The sequence below is a fragment of the Phalaenopsis equestris genome, unplaced genomic scaffold (genome assembly GCF_001263595.1).
Source record: "Phalaenopsis equestris unplaced genomic scaffold, ASM126359v1 Scaffold000002, whole genome shotgun sequence".
Classification (NCBI taxonomy): domain Eukaryota; kingdom Viridiplantae; phylum Streptophyta; class Magnoliopsida; order Asparagales; family Orchidaceae; genus Phalaenopsis; species Phalaenopsis equestris.
In genome coordinates this window covers 66,743,117-66,760,521 of record NW_018164444.1, presented here as the reverse complement: position 1 = coordinate 66,760,521, position 17,405 = coordinate 66,743,117, and the positions used below count along the sequence as shown (strand labels likewise).

Genomic DNA, 17,405 nt, shown 5'->3' with positions numbered 1-17,405 from the left:
GTCGCTTGGATGTGCGGACGACGGCATCAATCGCATCACACAGTGACTTCGTCGACATGGGATCTACACTTTTAAGAGCACGTCCAATTTATCGGAACTAATACTTTCACTCAAGTGAGAGTTTACACTTGGGAGTTCATTTGCGGCAGATTTACATTTCTTGAAGTTTCAACAAAATCATGTGAAGCAAGGACCATAAGAATAAAAAATAAATTCAAAATGGATGATAAAAAGAATTTGCTATCAAAATACTTCTCAAAAAAAAAAAAAAAATCAATTCTCAAAATAATAGAAAAATTCACAAGTATAAGCGTATAAAAATAGAGGTATTGTTTCATCCATATCACAATAAGAGCTATTCTGATCACCAGAAAGCCATTCCATGGCTGCATTTAAAACATAGACTACTGCTAATGAGAACAAACTCTGTATTACTCTGGAATCTCTGCGTTGTCATCCAACTCCCAGATCACAATTTTACCATCCAATCCTGTTGAAGAAGCATGGCATATAAGATAGCGGCTTTTACATACATACCACAAAAAACTTATGAATTTACACATCTAACAGCAAAACTTTGATTTTTACATTTCTAATCACATCAAAAATACCACCAACTTTAACGAAGTGAAAATACACCTTTGCGGTATTGATGTAAAAAAATAAAAGTTTAGGTGTTAGATATGTAAATACACAGGAATTATCTGGTATGTATGTAAATCTTCCAATAAGATATAACGCAAGTTACAATCCAACAAAAGACAAGTCGAATCAACAACGTTCAACTTACCAGAGCTGCTGAAACGCCTCACAATTTTTTCCCCTTCTTTCCGTAAAGGCACGATGCAACTGAGACAAAGCATAAATTTGAAGCAAAATCATAAATTTGCAGCAATATTTGTGTATAAATGCTGAGTCGAAGAACCTACGTTATGGTATTCTCATGAGCTATACCACGAGGCCTTAAAGAATCGACGCCATCATTGACTCCATGTTTGGATTGCCCATACAGCTTTCCAAATGCTTCAGAGAACTGATGAGAATCTTAATATGATTAATTCTGCAGAGATATCAAAAGCCTGACAACTTAAAGACAATGATGATATTCAGGATGTTGATGCAAGAACTGAAGACGCCAGAGCCAAGAAAAACAAAAGTTACCACTCAATTCTTATGTATTTACATATCCAATACCTAAACTTCAATTTTTACATATGTCATCTTACCTATGTATGAAAAGATGTATTTCAATTTTTAAAAGTTAAAATAGTGTTATTTTTAATGTGATATGAAAGATTTGTGTGATATAAATGTAAGAACTAAAATTTCAGAGTTAGATATGTAAATACATAAGAATTGAGTTGTATGCATGTAAATTCATCCACCAAAAAAAAAAATCATGAAAAGAGCAACTTGAAAAGAAATCACTCAAGGAAATGACAAAATTTTGAACAGGTACCTAAACTAGCAATACCATCAACATATGTGATACCATATTTGAATGAAATATTTTCAATTTTACCACCTACAATTTTCTGGATAAATACATCAGAAACTTGCTGAAAACAAAGCAAGCATATCTAGATTGAATAAAAGGCAAATGCTGAGTATTTGTTACAGTAGTCAGAAATTTATGGACATTCTAACCATACTAAAATTTAAATAATGACAAATATGTTGAACATGCTATATAACAGTTTTGCCCTTAATAATTAGCAAAACGCCAAAAAAGAGCAAACACCAAAAAAATGGCTAACAAAACATGATTATAATGACACCAATGGGACTCAACACTGGTAACTAGAAGCACCGATCTACAGCACCGGATTACCAAATCTGCACACATTTGAACAGTCATACTAAGGAAAACCGCAAATTATACATACTTGTGAGCCATATTTTGAATTTGATTGTGCTGACTTCCTCTCTTCCAAGAATTTAGCAAAGCTCCTGTCAGTTAACAATAATGGTTTAGCCAAATAACCTTCAAATTATTTCTAAATTATAAAATAGCATATAATGCCAACTAAACCACAAAATTAGAGAACGCCCTCTAACAACAAGTGTATAGAAGGTATTAACTCAGAGCCATGAACCACCTCCCAAAACAAACAGACATGATACAGATTAGCGTCAATAGGGCTTTGGATTTTTTAAGTTTTATCTTTTCTTTTTGTGGAGAAAAGAAAATTCAGACAATGACAATCTCATCTAGAATAAGAAAAATTTTAGTAAGTTTAAAACATTCAAGGTAATTGATCTCTTGTTCAATTTTAATCATAAAATCAAACAGAGTATTCTCTATGGAGAAAAATTAAAAAAGTAACATCTTGAAATTAGACTCTGTACCAGAGCCCTGTAGCATCCTTGGTAAAAACCATCGGGTTGCAGTCAAAACCTACACCGACCACCATTCTCTCCGAAACAAAAAGAATCTGGGCCAGTAAAATGAGGTTAGTGCAAACATGGATATTGAACTCAAAGTAACATTGTTATATAAAAATAGGGAAATTTACATAAATAAGACACAGTACGTATGTATTTACATATCTCACACCTAAACTTTCACACTTACATACATAATGCTTCTTGTTTTAAACCTATGCATGAAAAGGTATATTTGACTTTAAAATAGTGCTAGTGGTGCTATTTTTTTAATGTGATATTAAAGATTTGAGTGCTATATGCATAAATATGAAAGTTGAAGTGTTAGATATGTAAATACACAAGAATTATATTCTATGCATGTAAATGCCTCATAAAAATAAAAGAACATTGGGATCTAGAGGAGGCAAAGAAGGAATGTTGACCCACATCACGCAGAGGTAGGTTACGGTATGCCACATTCTGTGCCAAAGGTGAGTTGTGAATATCTTCTACAAAATATACCGTTGAGTTGTGACCTAAAAAACATTTGCATGCAAGTCATTTAGTTCCAAATAGTCAAAATAATAGACATAAAAATTGATATGCATATATATATATATTCACTATAAAAAAATATGGTAGTATCTAGTATCTGAACAACAGATATAACTATTTAATCGTACTTATGATGTCAAACAGAACAGATTGGTCTGGTTTTGTGCAAGCCCAATTTTGTTACTTGAAACTATACATAGGCTTTTGACCAAATTAAAAAACGTCCAGGACTTTTACCATATGAAATTAGAAGACACTAAAACAATGTCAAAGCTATGAAAGTCATCCAGGACTCTAAAAGGTTTGATAGAAACTAGCATAGAACCATCTAGCTAAATAATCCAAAGAAAAAAGAATCTAGTAAGCATCAAATCAGTGACAATGTTTGGCATATTAATGATTTACGCTAGTTTTTAGAGTATCCTTTACATTTTACAAAATAGGATCACTAAATCAGCAAAATAAATAATTTAAAATACTAATATAGATTAAATAACTATATAATATCGATAATGCATACTATCCCTTCCTTTTTTTTTTGCAACAAAAGAATCAGCACTAGTTAAGGTCATATTGAATATTATGACACGGAGAATTACAAGTAGCTGCGTATGAATTAGGTGTCATCATATATATGCAAGCTTCGACATTTAATATTCCCACTCCTTCATGAGTTAAATCCAAGCATGCTTTAATGTGAGGAGAAACACGTTCACTTCTAATTGATGTATATTTATGCATCTTTAATGAGGGAGTCACTTCATCTAATTGAAATCACTCTCCCTAAACTCCTCTAGAAGGAGCAAGCCACTGCTCTAAAGCAAATAGAACTAGTAATCCCCTATCTAATGAAGTAAGACTTTTAGGGGCATTTACATACATAGAGCACAATTCTTATGTATTTACATATCCCATATCTAAGCTTCATATGTACACAGTAGCACTCAAATCTTTAATATAACATCAAAAACAGCACTATAACCACTTTTTAAAAAGTGAAATCCAAGCACCAAAGTGCTATGTACGCAAATATGAAAGTTTAGGTTTGGGATATGTAACTATATAAGAATTGTGTGCTACACATGTAAATTTCCCAAACATTTTATTTCTCTTGTAATAAGCGAGATTACAATGATTTTTTTTCTAACTGATCTGTCAAATGTTGTTCCTCCTCTTTGACTGAAAACATTAAGCCCTCTTTCTTTGTTACATGCTAGCATCCTTGGAAGAGTTCTCCGACTCCTTTGCCAATTCTCCTCTTGCATTCTCTCATCCCACATAAAAATTGCAAAAGAAGAAGATAAGGATAAGATAAGCATGCAAGCAAAAAAAGCTTGTGATGGATGTATTTGTTTAAAGATCAATGTGGAATCCTATCACAACCAAGAGGTTTACGAAGTTGAACAAAAGAAAACTGAGAGATACAAGGGAAGACCAAGGGTCCCGCTTGGACAAAAATGAATTCTCTTCGATCCCCAGTTTGTTTTGAGGTTCATTTGGATTATATCTATCCGTGAACATCAAATAGCTTTAGCATATTTCTATATTCCATAGCAAGCTTCATTGAAGTATAAACTATTATTGGCCTACACTCATCTAATTTGTAGGAGAAAATGCAGGCAAAGCCAAGAAATATTCAAGAAAAGCTTGAGAGATTTCACAAGACTGGAAATTTACTTTACTAGACTTATAACTTCGTTTATTCAAGGAGCGACCACCAAGTTATTCTTCTGAAATAGGAAGGAAACCGAATCTAGAACAATGAAGTAGTATCATATTTGAATACCCCCAACAAAGCATAAGCATAAAATCTGAATCAATGGATCTTTTTTCCAGTTATGTAATGCGACATGCTCAGAATACCCGATTTTTTCTAGCTAAAATAGATAATCTAAAGGTTCGTGATTTTTAACAAGAATGTTAACATAAATAAGTAAATTATTAGGTATGGAGCCTGATTTGAAGCACCAACACACACTCAAGAAGACCAAACAACCAACGCTTATTAGCCCACATATGGGCGAATACACAGAAGGGAGTGCCTTTGCGCCCCCATTGGGAGCCTAATAGAGAGGGGAGCACTTTTGTGCCACCTTTGGGTGCCCAAGTGCCCAACTTTGGGGCACTGGTTGTGAAGTCGGCGCCCGAGCACCAGCATGGGCGTTCAAGCGCCCAAGGTGTCCGGGCACTTGTGCGCCCGGTGCAGTTATTACAATTATTTGGGTTTAAGTCCCAAATTGAGGCAGCGAATTGAATCTTTTCAGTGCATGAAGTTCCTGCAAGTTAAGTGTTCTTCGAGAGAAATCCCAGTGAATGTGAGAAGTGTCGAGAGGACTTCTGCGACTTCAAAGGGCTTTTTTGGCGTCGAATCGGAAGAGTATAGGGAGTCCTGTAAGTTTCCTTGTGTGTAGAGAAGAGATTTCTGTAAAAACATTCTGAATTTCATAATGAAATTTTTTGGTAGTGTGGCTCTGTGATTTTTTCCGTTCTCGAATTTTTTCACGATAAATTCTCGTTTGTATTTTTGGTTGCTTGGATTGTGTTTCCATTTAGATTTTGTTCTGGTATTTTCAAATCTAGTGTGATTATATCATTCAGTAGTGTGGTTTAATTTCTAATTAATTTTAAGCCCTAGTAAAGTTGAAATTGTTCTCGTTATTCCTATCAAACTGGTATCAGAGAAAGATTCGATTCGAGTGGGAGCAATGGCCGAAGAAGCTAGGCTCGAAATGAAGAAGTTCTATGGGACGAACTTTGCTTTCTAGAAGATGCAGGTGGAGGATTCACTGTATCAAAAAATGTTATATTAGCCACTACATGGACTTACAAGGAAGTTTGAGTCTATGCCTATGGAGGAAATGGAAGTGATAGATTGAATGACACTATGTTTGATCAGGTTGTCACTTTCCTTGCATGTTGCATTCAACATTGTAAAAGAGAAAACTACAATAGATCTCATGGTGGGCTAACAAAGATGTACGAAAAATCTACTTCCAATAAGATTCTTCTGAAGAAAAAGTTATTTAACATGAAGATGGTGAAAAATAATTCAGTGGCAGAGCATCTCAATACTTTTAACACTATGACGAGTCGGTTGAGTTCTGTGGGGATCAAGTTTGGTAAAGAGATCAGAACATTGGTGATATTATCTTTCTTGTCCTACAGTTGGGATTATTTGGTAACAACGGTGAATAATTCTTGAGGGACTTCGAATTTAAATTTCGATGCCATCATGGGTCTGTGCTAAATGAAGAAATTCGTGGAAAAGCGGGGAATGGTGAATCTTCAGGTTCTGCGTTGAATGCTGATAACAAGAGAATGAATTTGGACAGGAATACAGGCAGAGACAGATCCAATTCTATGAAAAGAAAGTACAGGTCAAACAAAGAAAATGACAGAGGAGAATGCTTGAACTGCGGTAAGAAAAGTCGTTTTAAGGAAGACTGCAAAGCTCCAAGGAAGGTTGGTCGTGGAGGACAGGAAAAGTTTTTCTACAAATGACTCCACAGGTGAATCCAAAATGACTCTCTAGTGTTATTCGTACTCAACACTTAATCTTGGATAGTAGAGTCGGATGTCTTTTTTCATGTTTTGCCTAATAAAGAGATATTTAAAAATTATGCTCAGAGTAATCTAAAAAAGGTTTATTTGGGAGACAACAAGACCTACAACGTTATAGGAAAGAATGATGTTGATATCAGGTTGTCGAATGTAACAGTCTGAAAGCTTATTGAAGTAATGAGTCGTGACAACTTTCATAGGTAATTTGTGGAATGTGACCAGAGAGAATTAGTGATGGCTCGAGTTAACATTGAAGACATTCTTTATTAGATCAATGAAATAGTTGATTTCATTGATGTGGCTAGAAACAGAGTGAACGTGGGTATGTGACACCGTAGGCTTAGTCATATGAGCGAGAAAGATATAAAGTCTCTACTTTCTAAAAACAAGTTGCATGTTTTGAAATCAGTTGAGTTGGATTTTTGTCAAGATTGTATTTATGGTAAGCATAATAAAGTTTTTTTTATCCTAAGAGCGGGTCAGTGGTGAAATCAAAGAAACTGAAGTTAAAGCATACTTATGTATGGAGTCCTGCTCCAATTCAGTCCATTAGAGGTTCTTGTTATTTTGTCACGTTCATTGATGATCACAGAAGAAATGTATGAGTTTATTTCATAAGGCAAAAAAACTGATGTATTTGAAGCCTTTAAGATGTGAAAACTTATGGTAAAAAATGAGACGGGTTTAAAGCTAAAGTGTCTCAAATCGATAATGGGGCGAGTACCATGATCAGAAATTCGGGAATTTCTGTGCTACAGAGAGGGTCAAGCATGAGTTCACTATCCTAAGAACACTGCAACAGAATATTGTGGTTGGGCGCATGAACAAAACAATCACGGAGTGTGCTAGAAGCATGAGACTGCATGCAGACTTGTCGAAACAGTTTTGAGCTGAAGTAATAAACACTATAATTTATTTGATTAACCGTAGTCCATCAGTACATTTGGAGGAAGACTTACCTGAAGAAGTCTAAAGTGACAAAAAGGAAAATATATCTCATTTAAAAGGATTGGGGTGTTCTGCATATGTGCATGTTGATGCAGGTTCCAAGAGCAAGCTTAACTCAAAATCCGTTAAATGCATATTCATTGGATATGACTCAGATAAATTTGGGTACAAATTATAGGATTACTAGAATAAGAAATTCATCAGAAGCATCGATGTCACTTTCAATAAAATGATATACACGGTCAGAACTAAGGACAACCCATCAGCTACTTCTAAAGAATTCAGATATGTTGAGATAGATGACACTAGTGATCAGGAAGGTGGAGAAAAAAGTAGTGCACGACTAGAAGGAGCACTGGAAGTTCCTTAGTCACCTGTTATTGAAGTCAGAAGATTCACCAAATTGATACAACTCGTACATGGGTATTTTGCTTATTTACACTATTTGTTACTAACTGATAGCGGTGAATCAGAGTGCTTTGAGAATGTCACGCAAGTTGAAGATTCAAGGGAGTGGGAGTTTGAATTGGATGAAGAAATGCAATATTTGGAGTCAATTCAGACTTGGAATGTGACGGTTCTACCCGATGGCAAAAGAGCACTAGACAGCAAGTGGGTCTACAGGTTGAAGGAGGAATTAGATGATAGCAAGCGCTACAAGGAAAGGCTTATTGTCAAGGGTTTCCAGCAGAAGAAATGAGTGGATTATACAGATATCTTCTCCTCAATGGTGAAGATAACAACTATCAGGATTGTACTGAGTTTGGTAGCAAATGAATGTCAAAATGAATTTCTTACATGGGGATCTGAAGGAGCTATAAATGGTGCAACCACAAGGTTACAAGGTTCCAGGCAAAGAATGTTTGGTCCACAGATTGAAGAAAAGCAATTATGGCTTGAAGCAGACCTGAGACAGTGGTACAAAAGATTTGGCAGGTACATGTTAGACAATGCGTGCTGGAAGTGCCGGACAGACCATTGTTGCATCATCAAACACTTCGGTAATTGTTATATATTGCTTCTCTTATATGTGAATGACATGTTGATTGCAAAGGAAGATATAGAGAAAATCGGGGACTTAAAGAAATAGTTATCAAGAGAGTTTGAGATGAAGGATTTAGGTCAAACCATGAAGACCTTCGGGATGAGAATCAACATGGACAGGAGTGCAAAAACACTGAAACTGTCTCAGGCAGGGTATATTGAGAAGATCTTACAGAAGTTCAACATGAGTGAGGCGAAATCAATTAGCACTCTCTTAGGTAGTCACTTCAAACTATCTAAGGAGATATCGCCAAACTCTGAAACAGAGCAAGCACAGATGCAAAGAACTTTGTATGCCTTAACAGTTGGAAGTTTGATGTATGCGATGATTTATACCATACCAGATATTACATATGCAGAGGGAGTAGTCAGCAGGTATATGGACAATCTAAGCAGACATCATTAGAATTCAGTAAAATTGACTCTCATGTACATGAGGAAAATAGTTAACGAGACACTTTGTTATGGAAGTACAACAGGATCAATCTACAGAGATTTATAGATTCAAATCTGGCAGAAGATGTGGACAGTAAGAGAGGTACAATGGGGTATGTAGTTACATTGGTGAATGCAGCGGTTAGTTGGGTTTCCAACTTGCAGAAGATAGTTGCACTTTCAACTACAGAAGCCGAATATATTGTTATCATTGTGGCTAGCAAGAAGATGATTTGGTTGCAGAGTTTTTTGGCAGAATTGGGCAAGGAGCAGGGGATTAGAAAACTCTACACTAACAGTATGAGTGCGATTCAACTTGCTAAGAACGTTGTTTTTCATGTCAGGATAAAACACATTCAATTGATGTATCATTTCATTTGATCTCTTCTAGAAAATGGGCAGTTATTTCTGGAGAAGATACACAGCTCAGAATCTTGTGGATATGTTGACGAAGATGATGACTATCAAGAAATTGAAGCTATACTTGACTTCAGTTGAATTGCTTAAAGGTTGAGTTCGAGGCTGAGCCACACCCCAGTATGTGCGATAGTACGTGACTATGAAGGTGATTCATATGGAGGTGAAGGTGCAATCAGTCTCCAAGTGAGAGATTGTTAAGTGTGGAACCAAATTTGAAGCATCAACGCACGCTCAGAGAAAGGGGTGTCTTTGCGCCCCCTTTGGGCACCTAATAGCTCATTTTTTGGGCGCTCAATAGAGAGGGGAGCGCTTTTGAGCCACCTTTGGGCGCCCAAGCGCCCAACTTTGGGGTGCTGGTTGTGAAACCGACGCTCGAACGACAGCATGGTTGCTCAAGTGTCGAAGGTGTTGGGCGGGACTTCCTTCTTTCCCGAGAGACAGGTGCTTTTGTGCCCAAGTCTGAGGGCTTTTGTGCCCGGTGCAGTTATTACGATTATTTGGGTTTTAAGTCCTAAATTGAAGCGGCGAATTGAATTTCTTCAGTGCCTGAAATTTCAGTAAGTGTTCTTAGACAAAAATCCTGGTCAGTGTGAGAAGTGTCGGAGAGGATGACTTCTACTATTTCGACGGGCGTTTCTCACGTCGGATCGGAAGGAAGAGTGTGGAGCGAGTCCTACAAGTTTCCATGTGTATAGAGAGGAAACTGATGTGAGCTCTCTGTAAAAACTTTCTGAATTTCATAGTGGAATTTCTTAGTGGTGTGGCTCCGTGATTTTTTTCCCGTTCTCGGATTTTTCCATATTAAATCTCGTGTGCATTTCTGGTTGCTTTGATCGTACTTCCATTTAGATTTTATTTTGGTTTTCTCGAATTTTGTGTGATCCTGTTATTCCGTGATGTGATTTAATTTCAAATTGATTCTAAGCCCCAGTAAAATTGAGAATTGTTCTTGGTATTCCTATCATAAATCTGACTTGATCTTCCATGTTTTGGAAATATAACATTGGCACGGTATTTTGGTCCATCATTATATCAATATATATCAAAAATGTTTATGATTTAATAAATGCATATGTAAGCACTACTTATACTAAATCCTTGCACCCTTTCCCTATAATGGATACAAGAAGCGTGATTCCCCCCTTTAGAGTAGCAGTACTTATGCGTAGAACAAAATCTACATCAAAACAATTTATTATGTAAATTATGTTTCAAGAAAAAAAGAGCAAAACAGAACCAAAGCTAACCTGCATAAGCCAAGGTGTTGCCACTTGGAGACCACTTCACACCAAATGACCAACTAGATGAGAGATCAAGTTGCACAATTTGCTGTTTCAATGAGAGAAAATCATGTAAAAAAATGAGTACAGTACAATTAATGAGATTTCCAAAAGAAGGAACTCATACAGAATCAAGCACTGAAAAATCAGCTCAACTGCATGATATGCCAAACATGCACAACATAAGATTTGCCGCTGCCATTATATTCTCCCAGGAGAAATCCAACCACTATACCACCACCAAGATAGCCCTTTCCTTTTCTCATTCTCTAACATTTTGAACCATAAAAATCACTGCGCTTGCGGAGTTTCAGTTTTAATGCCAGCCAACACTTCATGCTGTGGCAGAAGCATCACCTGTGTATTTTCCTTAGCCTAGCTTCTAAATTCCCCAGGGTAATTTTTCCTTCAGATAAATCCTAGTGCATCATTACCGCCAATCCAGCAATAGCTATTTGCCAAAAATAAAGCCCCGTGATATTCTCACTTTTGGCAACTACAGATGTATTACTTTATAAAAGCTCGCAGCCTTAAAAAAAATTGTCGACTTGTGGTTATAGAGCAAAAAATTTTGTTTTTAGATAGAATGCAGATACATAATTCTAGACGCAAATATATATTTAAATTACTGATAGTAAATTACAGAAGGGGGGGTTGGTTCACTTTAATGATTTGGACAAGAACCGAGCCAACCTGACCGATGCTCCACCCCACAGCCTCATAGCCAAATCCCGAGCTTTATACTGAGGCTTCCATTTCCTCAACAAAATTGCAATAACCTTGAGACTCGTAGGTTTTTTTCATGTCATAGCGTGAATATATATATTTCAGAATAAAAAAAAATAATGCCCCACAATACCTGTAACAGTAAAAGAACAGGAATTTTGCCTCTGCGAAACTCTCAGGAAGGAAAGCTCCGTCCCGTTGGTGCTTTCCCATGAGCGGGGACACTCCCGTGCCAACAATGATACCTCTTTTTTAGAAAATTAAGCAAAAACCAGATGGTATCCATAGATGTAGTTCCTTGGGATGATGGTGCACTACATCATCTCTTATAGGTACAAAAAAAAAAAAAAAAAAAAAAAAACTCTTTAGGACAGTGCTTGGCAAGGAAGTATTAAAATAGAGTAGGTACAATAGATCGTAGGTCTCTATTCAGTTTTAAGAAATCGTCAATATATCACACTCCACCTAGCCCCTCTTTAAGAGTCAACTGCAGTACGACAAAGACGGATGATTTGGTCAGACTAAACTATCACAAATACTCTTCCTGACTTGCAAAATCAGAATCCAATGAATGATGAACTAGCCTAACTAAATCTCCGCAAACGTATATGATACATTTCAGTTCATCATTCACATATATTCTAAAGCATGAAAAATCATATCACCAAAATACACACATAGCTACTAAATCCAACATAATAAAAGTACGTATTCAAAAGTTTGTACTAGCTCACAAACTAATGAATTACAAAAGTTGAAAATGTCAAATAAGGCTGCTCGCCCGGGTGCTCCCCTTCCTACAGTCAACAATTCTATTAAATCAAACATAATAAAAGTACGTACTCAAAAATCTATACAAGCTCCCAAACTATGAAATGCAAAAACTGTAAATGTCACATAATGCTACTCACTCCGGTGTTTCTTATCCCTTCCTAAAGTCAACAACGTAGAGACAGCTACAACAAACTCAGCGAAATAATTAAAGCTAAAATAAAATTTTATAAACAAAAAAATGAAGTGATGCTCATATGTAACTCGTGTACATCTCCAGAACACATATCACATTATGCTATAATCACAAAAAACATGTAAAAATAAAAGGCATGTAATGTATGAAATTATGACTGTTGTATAAAACATGTATTTCATCCATTCATGTATAATCCTAAGCATATTCATAAAAAACATCAATTTAATCATAAGAATGTCACTTGTAATTGTATAAGTTTAAAATATTTTCAATGTCAAGGGTTAACACCCAGCCAGAAAATTACATTAACTATTGATAAAGATTATCACCCAAAATAACAGTTATCAATAGTCCTCTATTATCAATACATTTCATCCCTATATGATCCCAACATCCCCGAAGTTTTGTTTTTGTCAAAATACTAGAATTTGGGAATCTTATCATTCTCTATCATCCGTACTTGTAAATATTCATGTAATAGATTATCTATAGCATCACTTGTGCATTTCTTAACTCATAATTTTGGTAACAAACATTCATTATAGAAATTTCATGTCATATGCATGAATCATAGCAAACGAATATCTACAAGCAATGATTTCATGAGCATATTCATAAGATTCACAGTATGATAAAATCATAGGTATTGTAAAGGACAAACCAAGTTTACATTCATACAATTTATACAGGTATTCATCCACAATATGCAGAAAATTCTAAATGCAATAATATCAAACATAATCACATAGAACCTGCAGAGTTATTTTTCTTAAGTTAGCACACGATTATTTCACTTAAATTGATGGAGCATCCCCACGACAAATTTCCTGAAACTCGCTTGAAGTTTGCCGCCTAGTTTAAACAATCTGAAATTCATAAACCTCTTACAATATTCACAAATTTTTATACCAGGTTTAATTTAATCACACATAAAGATACACGTCAATATTTACCTCGAATGGGTTGCTCTACATGAATTCCCTCTACAAATTACTTCAATCCTCTCTTCCTCCCCCACAACCTTCCTTACGTCCCATTACTTCATTGATTTCCTGCAGATAGCACATACGGAATCCTACAAACCAAATTTGTTGTCTATGACACAAATTCATCTCTCGCTACAGTAACCGAAAATGACTAAGTGTACCAATTTGTGGCAGACGTCAAAAGGAAAATGTAGGGAAGGGAAGGAAGGTTCTAATTAGTTCGAAAGAAGGTTTCCGTCCTTTTGACTTATCCTCGAAACCTTGAATTGATGTCTGCGGCTCCCTGGGGGATCGTGTGGTTGTTGTCGTTCATGCTTGATAGAATGCCCCGATCGCTGAAGCGTACAGGACAAAGAATCAAAAGAGTACTAGAGAAATACGAAGGCTATGGAGGAATGTATCTATCTTACAATGAATTCCAGTCCTTTGTCTTCATTCCGTCTTCATTCCACAACTGTGCTTGTGCAAATGAGTTGGCGGCTATAGTGATGATGCAGAATTACGGAGGATAATTAAGATTAATTAAGAGTGATCAAATTTATGACATCATAATTTTATATCTTCTCATTCGTTTAAAATTCATGCATGGTGTTACATATCAATTTGATCGATTCAACGTATAGAATTTTATAAAATTGACTCGTCTAAATTCTGAGAGATGCAAATTTTGGTTATACTTTCCAAGTGTTAAAATTTTTATCTGATATCTTAAAATTTGGCGTCATATGATAAGTGGTAGACCATGGCAACATAAAAAAAAGAGTTTTCCTACAACGTTGATATTTAACTCATTCATAATTTGCTCCAAAGCACGCGTAAAAGGGGGAGAATGAATGAAACAGAAAAATTAGCATTATATCAGCCGACATTGGAGAGAACACTTGCAAAAAAATATTGGTAGCCAAAATGAGCTCAAAATTGCATCTAAAGGCTATTAGACATACGATATTGAGAAAATGAATAATATGAAGTATTGGGTGATAATTTTTTAAATAATTTAAATGGCCAAAAGGTCAAGTATGTGTACATACGGCGCCTACAGTATTGTCCGCCTCATGCTCCACTAAATCGAATCTAAGCCCGTCAAAAAAGTTTTAAAGCTTATGTTAGGCGCAAGACTAAAAGGAAAATTTAGCCTTTTGTTAATTATTATTGTGGGATATAAATAAGGCTTAATATGTTTAGGGTTAGGTTATGAGATATATGAGATCGTTGTCTCAAATCTTAGGATTAATGTCTAGGAGAAATTGTTTACCTCTAAATTGTAGGAGTTTATCTTTTTTCGTATTTGGGTTGTGTTGTTTTAAGTTGGTGAAAAAAAAATATTTTGCCTTAATTTCTGCAAAAGTTCCTGTGAAATTGATATCAAAACAGTTGATATTTGGGAAGCCAATAATGAGATCGTGACGCGCCTTCCTTGCCAAATGTCACGATATAGTGGTGATTCGAGAACTGGAAAGCCAATGAAGGTATCAGAGCATAGACCGAACCTTGTGATACCGTCGCGATTAGAGCGAGCTAGGAAGCCTCCAACGAGATCGCGGCTTACAAGATCTATCGTTGTGACCAAACCTCGAGATGCAATCGCGATTTAAGCAAGCTAGGAAGCCTATGGCAGGATCACTGTGAGCAAGATTTGTCGTTGTAATCAAATCATGTGATTCGAGCTAGTTGGGAAGCTAACGACGAAATCGCGATACATTCCAAATCGACGAGGTTGCCTTCGTGGTCAAGCCTCGCGATACAATCACCTTCGTGACCGAAGTTTAACGATACAATCGCAACTCGAGTTAGTTGGGAAACCAATGATGAGATAGCGACGTACAAGAGTTCCACCTTTGTGGTCGAAAAACTTCTTGAGAGTAACGACAACCAAGAAAGCAGATGCCTTGTAAGGAAATCAGAGGGAGAGTTGAGCCAAACTCGATAAGGAATAGAAGAGCGTTTCTTGGACATGGAGAGATGGTTCTCATCCATGAAGGGACGGTTCTTATCCATGGAAGTGAGATTCATGGCCTTGAAAGAAATGATAAAAAAGATTATGAAGTTTCATGCAAACCAGCTGCACTCGTCAGCCGCAATCAAGTGATAGTGGCTTGAGTGGATAAGAGCATCAACAATCAGAAGAATTCATGATGCACTAGGACAGTGCCTCTACCTTAAGAGGATCGAGAACTGTGGGATCAAGCAGAGAAACGGGGAGAAGACTCAAGCGGCAGCACTTTAAAGGAATAATGCGACATCCGGGCCACTGGACTGGTAGAATGTAGGCAGGATCAAGCGAAGGAGTCGAGAGCAAATTTGAGCAGCAGCATGTGGAGGGAATTGTGCGGCATCTTGAGGGGTTTGGAACGAGCGACGACAAGCAGAACATGATGAAGTGCAAGTAAGAGCCGGAGAAGATCGATTTGAAGAATTTTGGCCGAGAATAGAGAACCACGATTTGTGGGACCCTGGTGAAGGGATGCATCCATCCGCAGTTAGTTTATTTCGCTGAGCAGCCTTCAGGGCAGAAGGCGAATAAGGAGCCTATAGGGATGGGTGAGAAAATTAATATAGGTCGAGGAAAGAAGCCCAATCCCCATTTTATGGGTGAAATGAACTTCAGTCGAGAAAATTGAGGAGATTCAAGCATAAAAAAGTTGAAGATGTCAGTCTTTGAAAAAGATGATGTATATGGTTCGATTTATCGCATGGAAGAGACATAATACAGAGTTGACAAAAATTTTAACATTGATCCAACAACTCCAACAATTTCCAAAAGTTTTTAAGTTGTCACGTGGATAGGAAACAAAAGCATATAATAACCCTAAGACCGAGGGTTTCTCAAATCAATATGTACCAATACCGCTACCCCAAGGTACAAAAGAACGAGATCAACTGATTGATCTGAGAAATGTTAAAGGTCGGGATCATGCAGCCTAGCGTGAGCCCCTTCACTAGCTCAGACTTGCTAGTGAAGATGAATGGGTGTTAGCATTTCTGTGTGGATTATCGGACAGTGAATAAGGAAATAGTACCTAACAAAATTTTCAGCTTAGTGATCGATGAGCTATTCGATGAGTTGTTCAAGGCTGCGGTATTCTCCAAGATTGAATTGAAGTCAACAAGCCATCAAATTCGGATGTAGCCGACGGATGTACACAAGACTGCATTTAAAACTCATGGGGTCAATATAAATTTCGGATTATGTCATTCGTGCTCACCAACATTAGCTAAATTTCAAGCACTAATTGATATCAGTGTTAACCAAAACCATATTAGGAAAGATAAATGTTATTGCTCAAAAGTAAATAGAGATTACAATCAAACACACTTAAATATAGCAGACATGACACGCAAAATTACGTTAGGGCAAATCCCGAGTGAAGGTGGTGAAGGTTAGAGGGCCTAGCAGGGTAGTGACAAGGTAGGGAAGGGGTTTCAGGCTATGGATAAGAAGATTATTTATGGGTGGCTGGAAGAGCAGAGCAGCAAGGGGTGGCAAACAAAACAACAGCAATTGACTGTTTGGGGTTGGACAGTTGAAAGCAGCAAGGCGGAGAAGTTGCAATGTCAACAAGCTGGAATGAGGTGAAACAGCTAGCCGGGTGTCTGAAACATCAGAAAACAACCAAAACGACTGTGTCAGGACGGCAACGGCAAGCATGAATGACGGCGATAGATGCAGTGAATGTGTGGGACTGTGGGACAGCCAAAGGGGGGTTGTCTAAGGGTTGTGACAGCGAGAAGGATGGTTGTATGGTGAGGAACTGCGAAAAAAATAGTAACTGGACTATTGTCGGTGCGGCTGCAGCGGGAAGGAAAGCGTGGTAGCTAAGCGAGAGGAATGCGGGAAGGGGTAGGGAAGATAATCACCACGTGGAAACCAAGATACAGTTGAAGCACCACTTGGAACCCTAGGATACAACCCTTGAAGAGATATCGGCAGCTGTCTCGATACAAAACATACAAAAAAACTAACCCTAAAACATCAGGAATACAAATATATAATAATAGGATAGCGATGAGTGAACCCGCAGACTCCTCGATTGTGACAAAACCTGGATTGCTTCGGTCCAGTAGTGAAAACGACGCCTACTTGGTTGGACTCATGCATACAAGATCGCGGAA

General features: G+C 37.0%; 1 protein-coding gene across 2 annotated transcripts in view; it reads right to left on the bottom strand.

Annotated features, from left to right (window-relative positions):
* Positions 1 to 264: 264 nt before the first annotated feature.
* LOC110022995 (actin-related protein 2/3 complex subunit 1A-like) overlaps positions 265 to 17,405 on the bottom strand; it is a 41,140-nt gene continuing 23,999 nt past the window's right edge. Inside the window, exons 9-15 of one of the 2 annotated variants that reach the window (XM_020722186.1) lie at positions 10,578 to 10,659; positions 2,815 to 2,903; positions 2,350 to 2,435; positions 1,887 to 1,950; positions 930 to 1,033; positions 791 to 849; positions 265 to 490 (exon numbers count right to left, since the gene is read on the bottom strand). In XM_020722186.1, the coding sequence (XP_020577845.1) occupies positions 432 to 490; positions 791 to 849; positions 930 to 1,033; positions 1,887 to 1,950; positions 2,350 to 2,435; positions 2,815 to 2,903; positions 10,578 to 10,659 (543 nt within the window). In that variant the 3' untranslated portion in view covers positions 265 to 431. Of the gene's footprint in view, positions 491 to 790; positions 850 to 929; positions 1,061 to 1,886; positions 1,951 to 2,349; positions 2,436 to 2,814; positions 2,904 to 10,577; positions 10,660 to 17,405 lie in introns of those variants that run through there. The other variant, XM_020722194.1, reaches the window with a different exon arrangement.